The sequence below is a fragment of the Lathamus discolor genome, chromosome 2, assembly GCF_037157495.1.
Source record: "Lathamus discolor isolate bLatDis1 chromosome 2, bLatDis1.hap1, whole genome shotgun sequence".
In the NCBI taxonomy this organism is placed as follows: Eukaryota; Metazoa; Chordata; class Aves; order Psittaciformes; family Psittacidae; genus Lathamus; species Lathamus discolor.
Genome location: NC_088885.1, coordinates 56,593,656 through 56,613,275, shown reverse-complemented (window position 1 = coordinate 56,613,275; position 19,620 = coordinate 56,593,656). Strand labels below are relative to the sequence as shown.

The window sequence follows — 19,620 nt, the reverse complement described above, 5'->3', positions numbered from 1 at the left end:
GTACTTTTAATTCCATCAAAGCTAAATTTAACCTATTGTAACTGAAAGCTAGTATGGTAACTACAACAATAATTTGACACAGAAACAGCATGTCTATGAGCAAACCACTATCACCTCTCCCAAGGCTGAAGCCAAATTACTGCTTGCAGACTGTATCTGTGGCTAAAAATTAATATTTAGCAAATATTAATTGGAACTGGAATTTTTTGCCCAATGGTTCTGACCTTTGCACAGATCTAAGCCTTGAAGGCGAAACAGAAAGATCAAAGAGAGCCAAAAATCATGTCTACACTGTTCATTCAGATTTGCTAACTTCCATAGGGTTGATAAACAAGGATGGAGAAAGCTATTTTTACACCCAGACAAAATAATGAAGAGATAAAGCTCTAATATTTAGCTGTACTGTAGGGAAGAAAGTTGGTAGTAGAGAGCAGAATACTTCCATCAAAACAGTCCTTAAATTAACTGTATCTTCAAGGTTAAATGTCATTATCCTTCTTTTATATTTAACTCTGGAGATCCTATTTTAACATGCTAGATTATTCTCAGTGACTCCAGAGCATAAACTAATGTCATGCATTATGGAATAATTCTAATGGAGGTGCAGTAACATAACTGTAGTGTAGAAGACAAAAACATGTTTAGTGAGAAAAATGTACCACATCAAATGAGGTTCTTAAATGGTTTTGAGTATACATTTACTGTTTGAAATGAAGAATATGTATGTCCAAATTCCAGACATAAAATACCTTAGAATGTGATTAACTCATTATCCTTAAAAGAAACAAAGGAGCAAAACCCCCAGAGTATTTATTGTCAAATCTGCTTTAAGAAGTGGATTTTCAAGCATTATACATGTCTTACTCCTGTCAGCTGGCAGAGCTCAGCACTGGTCTGGCTATACTGAGTTTATATCATTTGCAGCTCCGAAGCTTCAGCTACACTGCTTTGAATCACCTGCCTCACACGTTATACGACATCCCTGCAGACAACCATCTCAGTTTCAACCCATCTCTATAAACCCTCCTTAATGAAAAAAGAGAATGCTGCCTCTGCTGAATAGGCCTAGACTTGCAGAAATTTCATCAGTTGAAACAGTCCTATGTTTTCATTGGAAATATATAAGAGGGATTACAGTTTGGAAATCTCTCAGTAATGATACAGGTATACAGCAAACGAGGTGCTAAGGCTATCATGTGAACCATATGCACAACTTCAGATTGGGCTGATCCTGAGGTAGCATACAGTTGTTTAAGCCACCTTCAATAAGACTTAATTCCATATTAGGCCACTGTAACCTAGTGGCCTTTGCGCACGTACTTGTACTCCAAGGCAGGAAGAATTTGTTCCTGGGCAACTAACCAGTTACCTGATTGCACTACACATTTCCTTTTATGCACAGCGTTATTTACAAAAGCCTCATGAGAAGTTCACCCTTCCAGATCAAAAAATCCTTCTGCATGGTGACAGCACCATCTTTCTTGTCCTTTCCATACCCCAGGCTCTAAAGTCTACGTACTTCCTTGGAGTACACCCTAATAATTCCTCAGATGTAAAATTAAAACCACTGGATGTGAAGCATGCTAGTTGCTGAAGTGAGACACAAGAAATCAATGTCAAGGAGAAGCAAAGACACTGAAGGGAAAATAAACTTCTTTTGCTCTCATATGGTAGAGTCAACAATGTAAATGGTAGCAAAGGTAAAATGGACGACCATGGATGTTGGTGTGCATCAAGCTTTGATGTAAATTGAAAGCACATTCAAGATCAGAGATGTCAGAATTATTCCCCATTGTCTGCAGTCTCGCAACAACTGCTGCATGACCAGTTGCTTCTGCTCCACACTTATCTTTAAACTAAGTAACCAAGTCAAAGAAACAAAGGTGCAAACTGATCTGCGGACAAATAAAATTCTAAATCTATCTTTCAGCCTACCTTTGCATTCAAAACAACAGACAGCTATGAGTAGTGAGGGAGGGAAGGGTAAAACAGCCAGAATTGTCTTATTTTGAAGGTCCCACATTAGCTTGCAATTTGAGGCTTCTGAAAAATTATCTGAATCTCCAAAACCATTATCTTTCCCAATAAGTAAACTGCCCTGATAAAGGATAAAACACTACATCTAAATCCATGGTTAATTCACAAGGATGGCTGGCGATAGCCAGCAGATCTTCTCTATACTGCTAATCTCCATGACAACTGAAGTTTATCAATGAAGATCAAAATTAGGGTATTCACTTTGATGAAGTTCAGTGACTTCAGAAACACATTTGAGGTCTGTACCCCATTTTCTTTATGAAGGCTACCTTACTTTTGTTAATGACTAGACTTGAATGCATGGCAACAGTCAAGATTACAGAAAATTCAGTTAACTGTAGTCAGTTTTACATTGAGGTAAGAAGCTTTATATTGTGCACATTGCTAAAGTATTTGTGGTATTTTAGAAAGCAATGCTGGAACAAATGTAGGTATATCTAGCATTTCAGACAGTACATGTGTAGTCAAAGACCTATATTAACACACATACACAACAGACAAACATTTACATATAAATCATGCTGACTCGAGCCAACAGATGTTATGAGTGCTGTTCCATACCAGTTATGGCAATCAACCCATGATATTTTATGCTTTGAAAGTCATTTAGGTCTGAAATATCCAGATATATGCCACTAATATATCAATAGGAATTCATTCTGCCCTTTTTTTGGGCCTAAACCTCCTAGGAAAAAGGGCTAACCCAACCCTTGATAGAACTGTTGAGAGTACCTCAATCTTTGAATTACTGTTTCTTCTTAAAAAAGTTGAAGGAGTATGTCTATAAAAAGAACAACACTGTTGAATACAACATGGCACTGTTTTCTCCCTCACTAATCTGCACACCTCCTTAATCTTTCTAAAAAAGGACCACCTATTAGTGTCTTCTCTTTTAATGCAAACACACTCTTTTCCAGCTTGGGGCTTGCTCTTGTAACAGATAGGGAAAAAAGGCTGTGTTTTGTTGATTTAGGACACAATCTGTGGACAAACATTGTTTTCTAAAGCTGCCACAGAGCATGGAGCCCAGTGGAATTTTTAAGTCACCATTGGAGAACTGTTGAACACAAAACTTAGGCAGCTTTCAAAAAAAGTCAGCTAGACCATAAATCACATATAAATCAGTGTTGTATCTTTTCCTCTGTTCATACATCCACTGATGCCATAAAATTGCCAATAAAAATACCTTACAGCAAAGTGCACAAATGCTGTTTAAAGATAGTCATCCTATTTTTCATTACAATTTCAAATAGAAAACAACAGGAGTCAGCCTCCATCATGCACACATCACCTGTGCAAGAAAAGGCATGATGGACTTACACTCTAAACACTTTCTAAGAATTTTTAAATAACAGAAGCAGACATTGCATTCATTACAGATGATCTTGTAACCATAAGAAACAAGTTGGTAATCAAAACCAGACCCTGCCAAAGTTCCAGTAAAGCACTTGCATATCATTGGAAATGGATGGAATTTTCTCTGAAAATATTAATTTTCTTTTCTGGAATATCCTTCGAAGAAGTGGCCCAGAAAATAACAAAGACACTTTCAAAGTAGACACAGTTTTAGGTCTGATCTCATTATCACTGTAAGAATGCAAAAAAAAACATACTGGATGAAAGTATGAAGGTTATGAAGCTAGGTTTGACAGCCAAAGATGTATGTTGTTTCTCTACTTGCTACTGGCACTGGCGGGTGGAATTTGAGTAGCCCCCCTTTGTGCTAGCTGTTCAACAGGAATAACAGCTCACAGGAACATATAAACCCACTAATTATTTTGTGCTGTTTCATTTTACAATAGTTGAGACCACAGCAAATCTATGGATAGATAATCAAAAGCTTTTCAATTACCTTATCTGAAAATAAATAAATCTCTGTGTAATTAATTACATTCTTGCTGTTTATGGTACATAGACTACATGATTTTACATTCCTAAGAAGTACACTCTTCCCCCCCCCCCCCCCCCCCCCCCCCCAATCCCTAACTGAAAAGATTTGGTACAAATTAGTATCTACCTCCCCAAAAAATAATCCAAAACAGAAACCAAAAACTGCTCAAACCAACATCTACAACAATAATTTGTCTTGGGAAATGTAAATAAATAGTGTTGTAGTTGTGAATTCAAACTTCAAATAAATCCATCAAGAATTAGTGTCAGTCAAAGTAGCAATCATGTACTCTCCTATCATCTCTTAGATATGAAAACTAGGTTCTTGCTGACCATGCACTGACGCCACATGATCATGTGTTTTCCATTGTATTTTCTTATGGTAGTAAAGGATTAGCTCAGGGACATGAGTTCCTTTCATTGCTGGATTAGTGGGCATTCCAGTACTCAACTGATATTACCTGGGGTTAAGAAATTAAAGTGCCATACTAAAGAATATACCAGTCATCAAACATCAACCATTTCCTTGTCAGAAATGAGACTTTTGGCATAAAGACCCTGTCAATAATAATTAGTGCTGGCAGTCTGAGCACTTGCAGCAAGACAAAGCGGTAGCAGAATGAATCACTGAGTGTCCAGTGACTTTGTAGGTGAACTGTAGAGGAGTGTTGTTTACCAAAACATTTGTGTTACAACATTGCTTTTCCTGCCCTAACCCTCTAGGTTGCATCGTATGTAAAATCATACCTACCTATGATATATGCCATGTTTCTCCTTTCTTTCCAGCAAGATGCTGATTGGAGGAATGACGTAGACCTGAATTAGCTAGATATATGTGGGGTTTATTTTCTTTTCATTGAGTTTTCAACATGTGATACAAAATTTTTGAAGAATCTGTTAAAGCAAGAGCAGAAACAAGCTTCCCCCACCAAAATTACGCTAAAGATAAGCTGGAAATAATAATAATAATAAAAAAAAAATCAGTTAAATGTGTTTGATCCTTGAAAATGCATGAATAAACAAAGACTTGATGGAAATGTGTGGGCCCTTTTAATCTTAAGGGTTATTCCAGCATGCTTCTACATCATGCATACCTACTGAAATACTGTAGTGGTTTATGGTAGTGATACTGTTAAGATGATATTCTGTCCATAAAGAATCTTTCTGCAATGCAACAAAGCTCATGAAAATAACAGCGTGGATACAAGCTTTGCATTGGCATTTCTATGGGGATATGGCTTTTTTTGGGGGGGTGAATGCACTCCCTTTACAATAACTTGACTAAAACCAGGATGCCTGAAAGCAGATTCTGAAATACCATATTACACACTATTGGCTGGATTTCTCATGGGAAAAACAGTGAAGCCTTGCCAGATCAGTTTATTATGTTTCCAAAAATTCCAGACAGGGAACTGATATATGAAAATCCATGCAAAAAACGTAGGCCTGATGTGACACACCATGTGCTGAAACAGCCATAGTAGGGCTGTGAATGTGTTTTCAGTTGCCAGAACAGTGAGTGCACATTGGATTCATGGACTTCTGATGTGGAGCTACTTGGTTCTCATCATATGGTGTCATGGTGTCCCTAAATAACCTACTACTACTTCAAAATATTTACACACTGTGCAATTGAAGATTGCTAAAAATCAGATAGTACTTTCTGTTTGGAAGCATGTTCAGTAAAATCTAACTGGATGGAATATACTGGTACAAATACAAGACACTGTCATTTGTACTCTAGGATTAAGTATGTCATGTCTATAATCACGGCACAATACAATTGATCATGCAATTCATTCACCAGGGGGGGTGAGAAACCTTTCTGAACTATGAAGATAGTTGTCTTAATTACACTAGGAATGCAACCAATATCTCTTTATGCTTCCCCAGCACCCAAGGATCTTAGAACTTCTCACTCAGATAAAAATTTATTGCATTTGTATTTTTGATCTTGCTTTGGTTTGATGCTTAATTTCGTAGAATTATCCAGGACTGACAAAAGATTAACTGAAACCAGAACATGGTTCAAGAAACCATGTCTTTGTTATGCCTTTGGCAGTTTACTTCTAACACTATGAAGTAAATAATGATTATGATGACTATTAGGAGGAAATATGAAAGTTGTTTTAGGCTCTCAGGAAAAAACCCCAAAAGAATCATAAAATTAAAATGCACCTTTAAAAGAGTGGCTTTCACTGCCTTTTGAATTCCTACCTCATTAATAATATTTTTTGATGAATCTAGCCCCCATTCATTTCAGCCATATGAAGGAGTTTCTATTGAAAACATCAGTAAAAGAAAGATGGAATTAGTGTTCTCTCAGAATCTGACATGTTTTGAGCTGTTCAGTCTGAAATGGGATGAGCAGCATGCAGGCAGCTTTGAGGAGGAGCTAAATGTGTGAAAAAATACCTGTTAGGCATGAGACTGGTAATGAATGACCGAACATACAAGTTGATAAAATTGAAGTTTATAATCACTAAAGCATTTGACTGCCACAGAAAATTGTTAGGAAACAGCTACAGGTTTCCAAGTTTTTGACAGCCAAAAGGCAAAGGCCATTGCATATAATGATCCTCAGGTTGTTTAGAAAGCCAGAATTTTTATAGGAGGAAAGCACTCATTATTGTGGTGCAAATTATAAAAATTATTTTTTGCTTTTCAAAAGCAATTCTCTAGTGGCTGCAGTATATTAATTAATCATTAGCTCCCCAGTAGTGCACTCTTCTGTTGTGCTCCTGTCATAGCTCACAGCTAACTTTAGTGGTGGTAATTTTTAATAATGAATGTGCAGTAGTAACAATATATGATTAATCTTTGGATTTAAGCACATCCAAAGGCTTTTAAAGTCAAATACTGGTTTAAGTGATTTGCAGAACCATGACAATAATATCTACAAAATAAAACTGGAGGTAGATTTTCCTAACAACAACAACGAAAAAACCCCAACACATTAAGAGGACCTGAACGAAAACATATACCATACATATATGAAAATAAATCCTACTCAAAGTCAATAGCAAGTTATGGGGTCTTTCTTTTTTGATTATGAAGATCCTGGCTAAAGGATTATTCCAAAAAGTGGAAGGCTGATACTAGAATAAATCTCAATCGCTGCTGCAGATACCATGTGATGCTGGCTTCAGAAATAGTCTGAACATCTTCCTCAACCACAACTACTCTGTCTCATGAACTAAAGGCAAAGTATTTACGTATGTTGTGGAATAAAAATCTGGATGGAGAATTTGGTCTAATGGAATGATGTTTCATACTTTGAAATAGCAAAATAGGAAGTGAAAAATGCTTAATATGGATCACAATCTAAATGCCACAGAGATTTCAATATGGTGACATAACCATACTATGATCTATCTTTTTCCTTCATTACAACAGCTGTCCTTTTACAGGATACATGTGTACAAATATTGAGTATGTCTGGTGTCTATCTGCAGATTTATTAATTTCATTTCTTTTTATCATGTCAGCATGACTTTCCTGTTGTTGAATCTGTTTGGATAAACAACACTCCATAACACATACATAAATGCAAGATCAATTTATACACACCCATTTATAAAGTTGCAAAAAAATATGAAAAATAATGGCAGCAAATGAAACAAAAAATATGATGTTTTCTCTTGGTTTTGGTGGCTAACTATACACATAGGAAAAATATCAGTAAAACCCAGTCACCATATTGATCAAAAATGAAAAGGATGTTTCATAATCTAGTTAGATCACTGGAGTCTATGGCATGCTTTGCTTCATATGTGAAAGATGTGCAGCAGATACTAAACATGCACGTAGCAGGTTGTAATCAGAACTAGCTCTGCACATCTTTGGTATTAATTACAATCTAAGATTCAGTGGATATCTTCCCAGCAGCACATACATGGGAAATCTTCATGCAAGCCCTAGGCAAACCATGCATACAATTAACCTATGCGGTACACTTTCTCCTGAGATTTAATTCTGAGGTATATGTGCCTGCAGAATGAATTTAAAGCTCTATTTTTGTCTGCGGAGCAAGCTTCAACGGCAGTACTTTCAGTAAGTGAATGTCTGACTATAGACATGAAAAAGTGATGCATAAAATATTATTATTTTGTAATGTGGAAATGTAAACAAGGCAAAAGGAAAGAAGAGAAGAAAAATAGGCAGCTGGAGGATGTATTTTCCCCTGAAAATTGTCATTTAGGTGGATGATGTCATTATACTATGAGTGTGGTTACTGAGGGTAAAGATGATCACTGAATAGTGTTCTAAGGAAGTACTATTAAATACACATCTCCCATTTTACCCTGACATCTTTTATTTTTATTTAAGGTTTATATGACTTGCTTTTTTTTTTCACCGGGAATCCAGCGATAAATCAAAAATCCTTACCTATATTTGTAAGTGCTAGAAAACACTAGAGTTCACAAAAAAAAAAAAACAGAAAAAAAAGCAAATGTTCATGGTGTTTAGGCTGAAAAGCCAAGAAAAATGTGCTGCCACATGTCCTAGTTCTTAAAAACAATTATATAACTTTTGTATGGAGAATGACTGCATGAACTTAAACTGGGGATGCTGACCATTTCAAGTGGCCAGCATCTGTCTTCTAATGAGGTGGAAACTAGAAAAAAAAAAAAAAAAAACGCTTTAAAAAAAACATAAATCACAAAGTTTTAAAACTTCTAAAGGAAATTTTTAGGATTTGTTGTGCATTTTTAACCCATTCTAGGTATGGAGGGGAATTGTTTAGCTTAAGTGGAATGCACTCATGGTTACAAGGGATATGAGCAAAAGCATTTTTAGGAGATCTTCCTAAATCAGACTTCAATACTAAGTTAATGAAATCTTTCTGCCAAATCTCATTGCTTTCAATGAACTTTGGACCATGTCCCTGGAATGTATGAAGCACAGCAGACTGCCCATGAGTATGATCGTATTTATATCTGATCAGTATCCTAACTTCCAGATAGCTGACCTGTAAAGTTTTGATTTTGTGATTTGATTCTGGTTTTCTGTAACTCTTTTTGAAAATCAAATTAGTTCAGCTAAGGTGTCTTTTTGACTTTCTCTTTTTTTTCCTATGTGTATATTAGAAAACTAAATTGATTACTGCTTTATTTGTACTTACAAGTAAATGCTGGATTCATTGCCCCCAATATCAGGTGACTGGAGTTTCTGCACAAGTATCACAATTATGCCAATAAAAAGAACAAAGTTTATCTAGGGAAAAAGAAAGGAAAAAAATGGTGACAATTATATATTTTTTTTTTAAGTATGAGAATGAGACACTCCTAGTGACTTGCTGGCTCCATTGCCTTATACAAACTGCAGTCTAGAAGTTCTGTAGGGTCAAGAGTACTGGGATAAATTTACAAGGGTCTTTTAGCCCCCTGCAGCAGCTTGCAGAATTTCTTCAGTCCCAAGCACCAGATTAGATAATCATAAGCAAAAAGGTTTCAACATTTGTCATTATCAACCAGTGCAAAGAATAAAAGGAAAGATCCCTGCATATCAAAACCATATAGTAAAATTCTCAGCAGTAAAATCATCTTTAACTCTCATCCTCTGAACTAAGGCACTTCTCAGTTTAGCAGTATCCATTAGTCACAATTTAGTGTCTCCCCTTTCCTGAAAATCCCAAATTGTGTCACTTCCTCTCTGCTTGACTGAATCTGGGCCAAGATGAGATGACCTCTAACGATTCTAGGAGGGGAGCAAGGGGCTGGGAGACATGGGTGTAAATGTTCATGTCTTTTATCTTATCCTGGGCTTCTTCTCTTTTACCAAATCATGCAATTACAGATATAGTTTTAAAAATTTAGAGATTAATAAAATTGTTTTACTTCAATACTTTGGCTACAGATTTGTCTGTGACCAACTCCATAGCTTCTTAACACCAGAAGAAAACAATGGGAAATTTAAGTTGGTCCCTTATTCAATATTTTACTCCTGTAAAATATTGTGTGCATCTCTTTCAGAAGAATTCTCTATCTGATCTGAGGACTACAAAAGAATGGAGAAGCCCAGTCGTCCCTTACTTGTTGCTTGAATCATTTATGCTTTCAATAGAAACCAGGTATAACCGATACCCCAAAGACAGAATGTGATCCTTCACAGAATATGTTTGTAAAGCATGGCGATTCACATACATCAATATCACAAAAACCCCAGCCATTTTGGTACCCTTCAATATAATTAGCTGAATTATCTTTAATGTGTCTGAAGGTTACTGTACTTTAGAAAGCTGTTCAAATACTTGAAAGGAGAACCAAACCCAATGAATGGCACCTATGTGCCTGTGAGCTGGATGTCTAAATTCCAACAAAAGTCAATGAATACCTGTCCAGTGCTGTCAATGGAGTATGGAGAGAAACTTGGCATGCCCAGATTTAGACACCTATATGTGGTAAGCCAAACTGCTTTTCAGGTGACTAACCATATTGTCTAGTGGCTCAATTACTTTTCCTTACTGGAGGAGCCCAACACCATTTTAAAATTCCCATATTCTTTTGGGGAAGCAGCTGGAGCCCAAGCAGGCACTTTAGAACTTCTCAGTGACCCATACACAGGTATTTAGCATCATTTGAGTAAAATCCAAGACCTCCATCAACTACAGAGTTCTTAGCTATCTTATTGACAACTGAGAATCTTGTACTATGTCCACCATACTATTATAAAGCTAATATCAGATAAATAAATGTAGCTGTGAAATGAATTCCATTCAAGAGACACAGTCCAGTTTCCTAGTCTAGTATTGTTTTAGATGGCCTGTATTGTCCTACTTAGCCTTCAGCTGCCACCGCAAGTGGGACAGAATTCCCTTACATCCTATATCATATTTACCAGCCCCAGGCAAATGCTTCAATATGCTGTAGGGTCTTACAGCATTTGGTATCTATTTTTAAGCAACAGAAAAACTCCTTTTCTACATGGTCTTTGCTTGCAGGCAGTGCTAAAGTTGTACTAAAACTTCTTTATAACAATGGAATTGTGGATGGCAAGTGGTGGACATTCAGACAAGCTGTCCTTTAGTCCAGCACAGCTGATGCAGCATAGTTTTTAAAGCCATTTGAAGCTATTTGCATTGGCTATTTGCCCTTAGAAGTGTTAATGAAGTGTGTTACTTACCATAATTGATCCAACCACAGGACCCTTGATCACCCACCACAAGGCAGTGTTGTCATTCATGTCCCAGCAGCTGCCGCAGTTAATGAAAGAATGGGGTAGGAAAAGAGAAGGAAAGAGAAAGTTATAACAATGATGTTAATAAACTTACAATAAATTTTAAGGGGTCAAAGAGTGGGAGATTAGCCTTGTAGCTAAATAATTTTATTTGAGTTCAAAGGTAGTAGTTTAGTCTGTCCCTGCTGTATCTTTCTTTCACAACCTTTACCCAGCTTACCTGAAAGCAAAATAAGTATTTTTGTGGCAATTTAAATGGTACCTCTTACTAAACAGTTTAGACATTTTGGAAAATGCCTTTATCTGTGAAATTGTCCCTTTAAGCTAACATCTCTGAGGAAGGGAAAAAAAGACAGGGACACCTCAAAGGTTAAGAGAAGGTTATTCCAAAGTTTTGTGTCTCAGATACTTTTCCAGAGTTAACAGATATAAATGTTGATTCCTGACCCTGGCATGAGCATTCTTACATGTATCTAGTATACCAGAATGTACTAGAGACTGGTTGTATCCACATGTAAGAATGAATTTCCAGTCACAGGGCTGCAAGTCCTACCAAGGAGAGAGAATTCATCTGAGAAGGTTCAAGTCCTGGACAACAGCTGGGGTCACCCCCTTTTTTAAGCTGTTGGGGTGAGTGATAGTGAATAAAATGCCATTTCTACCTCAGCATTTAAAATCTTTCTCTGGATCCACCAAAGTATTCTGCAGAAGTTTATTCCATATAGGTGCATTTGGACATTCATTTGTAGAGAAAGATAATTACAGGATCTATAAACATAATGTATTTTAACATTAACATGTATTTTTAAAGCTAGAAAAACAATAACGATGAAAAAATCTTCTCTCTCCTGTCACACCATAACCTTCCTGCTACATTAAGTCATTAAGAATTTGATTGTCAGTTAAAATTGTATTTGTCTCTGCTTTCTTCTCCCTATGCTTCCCTCTCAAAAGCATAAAATCACAGAAAAATGTCTGCTTTGTACCTGCACTTCCAAGAAGGAGGGTCTCCCTCCAACTAGGACAACAGCCAAAAGTCCCAGTAGCGGTTGTCATGGTACATTTCTTAGATGCCAAGAAACAATTCGAAAGAGCATACAGGAATAAAACACTCTTGATCTTATGAGATCTTAAAAGAACTTCTGTGTCGTTTAAGTAGTAGTCTGATAACATCTGGGGGGAAAGTGAAAATCTTTAAACGAAACTGTATACATGTGTAAATGTGAGGAGGCAGAGCTAAAATTCCATCATCCAGGTATATTGTGAGAGAAATCCCAAACAGGTGAGTGATGTCTGGTTCAGAAATTTCAGTTGAACTTATATTTTCAGTTGAACAATGGATTATTATATTTCAGTTGAACAGTATTTTACTGGATTCCCATAAAACCAACAAAAAGAGTGCGTGTGGTACAGCTGGTGAAAAGAGAGAAAATTTAGAGACAGGGTGTCAAATTTGCACAGAATTACATACATTTGCTTTAGTCAACAAAGCCTAGAAACTTAAAATCCCCCAAAATCTATAGGGATAATGGCTGAGGTTTTCAAATGAAAGTATTTCTGAGCTACCTCACTTTAAATGCCCAACTTAAAATATTTGAAAGGGGACAAACGTTACATACATACAGTATGTATGTTGTATGTATATATATTGGTAACTTTTCAGTTATCAACAGTTGTATGCCACAAAAGCACCTAAACTCACCACTTATATTTTAAATTATTTGCATGCATTTATAAATTAGGTGTCTTCCTTGGGAAATTATCCACTATTTGCAGAGTTCAACCTCTTCAAGATGCACATTAAACCTACACTGAAAGCCTTTAGAGTGTTGACCAATATTGGAAGAATCTGGGCAAATTCTAACATTAATCTAGCTGTACAAATAGGCACTGATGTATGACAATTTGTCTATGTAGAAATGAGAAATGAGAATTGCCTCCTCTACTTCCAGTCATTTGTATTGAAGACATCTACAGCCCAGACAATTATCCCAGGCTCTGGCTGAGACAAAGAGACACTTGGAGGTTTTTTTTCCACACTCATGTATATTAAATTTGCACTCTGGGGTGATACATCATCCCCTGTAAATCCTTATTTTTCTTAGACTTATTCCTCTCCTTTTACAGGATGTGTCCCCAGCATGCTTAATTTCCAATGCCTACTTTGTAGATGTCAACAATGAATCAGAACAAGCCCACACAAAGGTTTTTTCAAGGACTTCTTTGGTCCAGCCCCTGTGACATCTATAGGATGGATGTGGTGGAAGAAACACCATCTTCTCCTCAGATGAACATGAGCAGAAGGAAAAAAAACATCACTGCACAACAGAACAGTTTGTAGTATCAGCTAGCAAGCTGTACTATGCAAAGGGGCTCCCTGATTTCTTTCACATGCATTGCTACAGTGGAAATCAGACACACAGGACTCTTTTTCATGATGGATGAAGGGAAGAGAGCCAGTGGGCATGGGTAGGGATGTGATTTCCATTTGAAAAGGCCAGGGTCTGATCTCTGGTACATCTCTGGTGTACATCTGGAGTAACTCCATCTAATTCAGTAGCACAGCTTTGAATAAACTGACAGTTGCATTTCTCTGCACAAACCTATTCCGTCACTGATATGAATAAGGAGCTGAAGTCAAGGAAGCTCTGCCAGATTTATAAGGAGCAAGCAGGAGGAGACTCAGATGCAGAGTCTGTATTTTAGTCCATGCCTTTGCGACTGTGGTTTCCCAGTTCAGTAATTTTTGCAATGTTTTTAGGCTCATGTTGGCTTTCCCCCATCCCCCAGAACAATGATTGCTGATTTTTAAAAAGTAACCACTGAGACTCTCAGCTAGAGTCTGTCTAAACCTGTTGCATGCTAAATAGCTTCTCTAACTTTTAGTTAGATTTTTTAGAAAGGATTTTTTTTTTTTGGGGGGGGGGTGGTGTTGGTTTTTTTTTTTCTTGTTCTTCCTTCTGCAAGACATTCTCCCTACCCTCAAATCCAAAGACCATTTGGACTACTAAGATAAATTAATACACTTAAGACCAGTGCTGTAATCATAATAATGACACAGCAGGGTGTTCTGGCTTGTTCTTCATGGAAATAAATAATTTAATTTGTATTAATGTAAAAATAGAACATTGGGTCAAAGCACTGGCAACCCCAGTGGAGGAAGGGCTTTATGTGCTTTCCAAAAAATACAGACAAGGAGGAAGAAAATCTGACGAAACAGTGAGTTTTTGCAAATTCTGAATCCAGGTATCTCTATCATAAGGTGAAATTCAAACATAAGCCTAAGTCTCTCAGAAATGTGATTTGGAAGATAAAGATGCCTTGCATTCAGATCAAGGCTTTTAAAGAACCACTGCTGGATTTTAAAAATTTTATTCAATCATCTCCCTCATTCCCAGCATTTTTCTAACATTTGACCAAGTTTAAACATAGCTGTCATGAAAAAAACATTGCTAAGCTTGTGTTTTCAGGGTGATACATACATGTCCATTCCTACCAGCTACATGTGCTGCTCTATCAGACCAATCTATGGACTACTGAGATGTGCAGGACCATCTCTGGCACCAGGTTTTCCTTCTTAAGCTTTTTAAAAAAATACAGGATATTGGCAGGATTTTCCTTACCAGAACAGACTGATTGGGTGGAATCCATCCCTTGAATTCTTTCTGAAATTGTTCTGTTTCCTCTTTGTTTTAATTTCTTTCTTTCCACACAGAAGACAGGATACAGATTTCTGTCTCATCGTTATTAATTTCACCCACCAGGTTTGTTGAAAAAACTCTTTAAGGGAAAGCTAAACTCCTAATTGCCTTTGTAAACCAAAGCTCAGCAATGTCTTGTGCAGATTTCACTCATCTCACCAGAGATATCTGCAATGATTTCTATAGCTGAGTTCATCCCTTCATCTTCCTACATAATAAGTTGGAAAGGAGCAGACAATCAGAAGTCTGATTCACCTGACAGGTCTCTTGAGATGAACCATATCCTGGACTCCACTAATCTAATTGAGCAGGGAATGGAGGACTACTGGGTCAGCTGCATGTCTACAGGGTAGATGCCTATGAATTCCTCAGTGCAGTCGGAGTATGAATAACAAACCATGGCTATTTATGCAGACGAACAGGAAAGTAAGTACTCTTGGTTGATCACTGGACCTAAACTATTTGCATACACAAACCAGTGTCAGAAGTGGAAGAAGAAATCAGCTATGTCCTCTGATCACTAAATGACTGATTTCTATCTCATCCTTGCTGTCGTGCTGAATGCATGTGAAATGATTTTCCACTCAGCAATACCTACCCAGTATCATCAAAGTGAAGTCTCAGCACTGCCCAGACAGTGACACAAATTGTTGGGGTACCTGCAGAAGACATGATGGTGATATCATTAGCAGTCTAGACACATTTAGTATTCAGCAAACAGCATTTTTTGCAACCTCTCCACTGATGTTTTATTTCTAATAGCACTACTGCATGAAAAAAATGCAATTCATAACATTAATTTAGAGCTCTAGAAACATCTGTTTCAGTCAGAAGATGGGTTGGTCTTGGTGGGATTGCAGAAGCAAAACTGATAACAGGAAATAATTATGTTGTTTCAAGTTATTATTGTTCAAAGTTGTTGCATTGCATCTTGTTGCATGAATAGTAAATCATAGTCTGTACAAAATAAAAGCAGTGACATCAGCTTCCGTGTCAAGAGTTACTGTAATTATGGAATAATTGCAGAGTGGCAGATGTTAAGCTGTAATGGCATTATTGTATTCTTTGTATTCTTAAGTGTTTTTGTTGTAAATGCTTTGCATATATTGCATTTTCTCTGGTATTGTGTAAATAAATTATTTTGCTTGCTTATTCAATCAAAGCAAATCAGTAGAGGATAGAGGATAGTTTTTCTTTCCTCACAGGAATATTTATTTCTCTTTTTCAGGAAAACAAAAGGGCAAAACAAACACAAAAAAGAGAATACAGGGAGCAAGAATTTAATTTCTACTTCGGACATTTCTTTACTCTTTAAAGGATGCATATAAAATACAAATTAACTCAAAACAGTAAGAATCCACTGAGAAACCTGGACTTATTTTCCTTTCTAAAACACTGAAAGTGGGTTTTCAGTGGAAATTTTTATAAAATAATGCAACTTTGAAAGACAGCTCTGGGTAAGTTGGATCTACATTTTATGGAAAATAAAATCTATGGCTAGGAAACTGCCTACATCTATTCAGGCATCACTGTAAAGATGAAGTGCTAAAACACAAACAAAACAAAGACCTTGAAAACCCCAGCTTGCAGCGGTGAGCAAGCGTCATGAGTTGACAGGAACAATTATGTTTCATACATTTTGCAAGGCTGCGTTGATGTCACATTAATTAGTCATTCAACTGATCCACTTAAGTGAGTCTCTGTCAAATCTCATATTCCCACTATCAGAAATAAAAATATCCCTGTTAGACCTAGGTGACTGATAGAGCCCTCCTCCTTTATAAAAGCACCCAGAGGAATATTTGAAAGGAAAATGATAGAAAGAAATAAGACAACAGGCTTTGGGAAAACGAAATCATGCATATTCAATTTAAATTGAAGTCCACTTTTCTCATACGAGACTACCTAGAAAACATTGAGATCTTTGTGCACTTACCAGTTGCACAACAATAAAAATAGTGTTTAAATATCAAACATGGGTCTTGTGCTAGCTAGTTTGCACTGATTTGCACTATATAGAATAGTGTTGCAAGTCTGAAAGATGGGAAGGAGGCAGAGCTAGACTAAGTGTGTTATAAAAATATAGTTTAAACAGCACATTCTAGACCAGTTTGGAGTTTTAAACCATTTGCTATATAAATATACATATACTCACATTCATTTTCTTTACATCAAAATGTATATATGTATCTTCAGCACCTTCTTTTCTGCTTCTAAGTATCATTAGAAAACAGGAAGCCTCAAAGCTGAGTAGACAGCTATTCTTGCTGACTTTGCTTCTGCTCTGAGTAAGGAGCAGGCATTATGAGAGATCTCAGGAAGACAGCAGTCTATGCAAAGAATTTACAAGCATATTGCATATTTAAGAGGAAAAAATTGTCTGGATCAACACAGCCATATGGAGTTCTCACTAATCAAACGAGGACACTGACGTGCTCAGCACATTTTAAGAAACAGATAAAGAAACAGATGCTGCAAAATTCTGAGCTCTTGCTTATTGTTGCTCCCATACAAATCCTTCCCCATCAGCTCTCAGATGAGGGGCTGCTTTTGCCTTACAAACTTGCATCCAGAGTCTGGAAGTTTAAGGTATGTGGTTTGTATGCAGACTTTACTCATAAGCATACAGGATTATTTTCAGATTATTTCAGAAGCATGTTTAAGTATAAAAAATGAGTATAAACTTCTTAGATTACATTAAAAATGAATGCATTCTACATTCATTATCTGACTTCTGCACAGAACTGTTCAATTTAACATGTTACAGGATTCAATTTATCTTCAGAAGGCCAGAATGAAAAATATCTACACTGGTTACCATCGTGCAGCTGGCCTTTCTGAAACAAATCTCATTTCTTCACACTGCAAGCTTCAATTTCCCATTCAGGTAGGATAAGCATATGTGGATACCCTTTGGATAAATTTTCTATTTAGCTATTACTGGAAAAAAGGCACAGATTAAGTTTTAGAAAATGGACTAGATTTAGCATTGCAGATTTGATTAAGATGAAGAACTTGGCATCAAGATCATATCTTGTAGAAGGAAATTATCAGTTGTGGACTACATCTCTCCAGAGATGTAATGTCCTCCAGATTTCAATTCAATTCTATTCAGACAAAAAAAAGCACAAGATGGTTTGGTCTGCAGTGGTCCTTCTATACAAAGACTAAAAGTATATTTTGAAACTACATGTGGAAATATTAGATGCCTCATGGAGTTTTCTTGCACACTGAGATGCATTTTAGACAAGAAATGTCACGTACCCCAGCCAATAATAGTGTACCAGTAGAAATATCTCCTCTCTGGAAAAAAGGTCTCTACCAATAAAGTAAAAAGGTACAATCCCTCAATGAAAAGCCAGAAGTAGTTGGACATGACACAGTAGTGAAAAAACACCATCACTGCTTTGCATTCCACCTGCAGAGAATCAAGAAAAACAAAGTTATTTCCATATTGTTTCCACCTAACAGACAGAAAAAATGCTTTCAACCTCTCCAAATCTCTTAGGTGAAAGGAACACAGCTGGGACTAATATTATATACTTCTAATAGTAAAGTTTTAAAAGCATGAGAAGAATGTGAGGTGCCACTTAGCAAAGCTTGAAAGGGCAGGTAGCCAATTTTAGCAGCGGGAGATGGTCGACGAGTGTTTGCAGACAGCTTGAGAATGTCTTGCGTTGGTGGGAGTTCACATTGTCAGTGAACACTAATTGTTAGATTTAAGCCCCTTTCCAAGGAGTAAGTGCAGAGAAGAAAAGAATCTAGTTGTGTATTGAGAAACCTAATGAAGGATGTGAAATGGCAGGATGATTGTGGAAAGCCCTGAGAGTGGGATCGGAAAGGATGCACCCTCCTGTGTGCAGCTGAGAATTGAACTTCCTTGCCATTTGAGGGTGTTCTCACTCAGGGACAGAAAATGAAAGTAAGCATAAATGTAAAGAAAGCAGAGTGATTTACTGTAAAAAATGAGAGAAGCTTTCATTCATTTACTGTGGGAGGAAAAGGAACTGGTGTTGTTTGGCCTGGAGAAAAGGAGGGCCAGGGGAGACAATGTTACTTCTCTCCACAATTACCTGAAAGGAGGTTGTAGCGAGGTGGGGGTTGGTTTCTTTTCCAAGTAACAAGCGATAGGACAAGAGGAAATGGCCTCAGTTTGTGCCAGGGAAGGTTTAGATTGGATATTAGGAAACAAATCTTCACTGAAAGGGTTGTCAAGCTTTGGAACAGGCTGCCCTGTGAAGTGGTTGAGTCACCATCCCTGCAGCTAATACATATACACTTGTATATGTGATGCTTCGGGAATGGTTTAGTGGTGGACTTGGCAGTACTAGGTTAATGGTTGGACTTGATGATCTTAAAGGTCTTTTCCAATCTAAATGATTCTATGATTCTGTGTTTCAGTGATAAAAGCCTTAGATGAAAACTGAGCTCTACCCTGACTCTGTGAGAGTAGGACACACTTGCCTTTCCAATGTCACATCCCAGTGAGACACCATTAGTCCTACAAAAGTAGGACTTTTCAATACATCATAGCAGAATCAGTGTATAAACTGAAACTCCTGCCTGGGGCCGTGGGTGGCTGACAATTTTGACTGGTTCCCACTTGCACTTTGTCCTCTGGGTCAAAGCTACAACCAACATGTTTAAACCATCAGATACTGAGTTTCTTCATGGAAGCTGTACCAGGGCTGAAGATCTGATCATTAGATGGCTTATTTTAACATGTTCAAAACAAAAAAAGCAGATGCCACTATTAGAGAAGCAGTATGAACAAACTACACATCTAACAAGGCTTTAGCTTTATCATGGAGAA

At 37.1% G+C, this 19,620-nt stretch overlaps 1 protein-coding gene across 1 annotated transcript in view; it reads right to left on the bottom strand.

Annotated features, from left to right (window-relative positions):
- The window catches only part of ADCYAP1R1 (ADCYAP receptor type I), a 136,476-nt gene that overhangs the window by 16,433 nt on the left and 100,423 nt on the right, over nt 1-19,620 (bottom strand). The window contains exons 10-13 of the mRNA XM_065666907.1: nt 18,072-18,225; nt 15,406-15,466; nt 11,053-11,122; nt 9,053-9,144 (exon numbers count right to left, since the gene is read on the bottom strand). Of these exons, the coding sequence (XP_065522979.1) occupies nt 9,053-9,144; nt 11,053-11,122; nt 15,406-15,466; nt 18,072-18,225 (377 nt within the window). The remainder of the gene's footprint in view (nt 1-9,052; nt 9,145-11,052; nt 11,123-15,405; nt 15,467-18,071; nt 18,226-19,620) is intronic.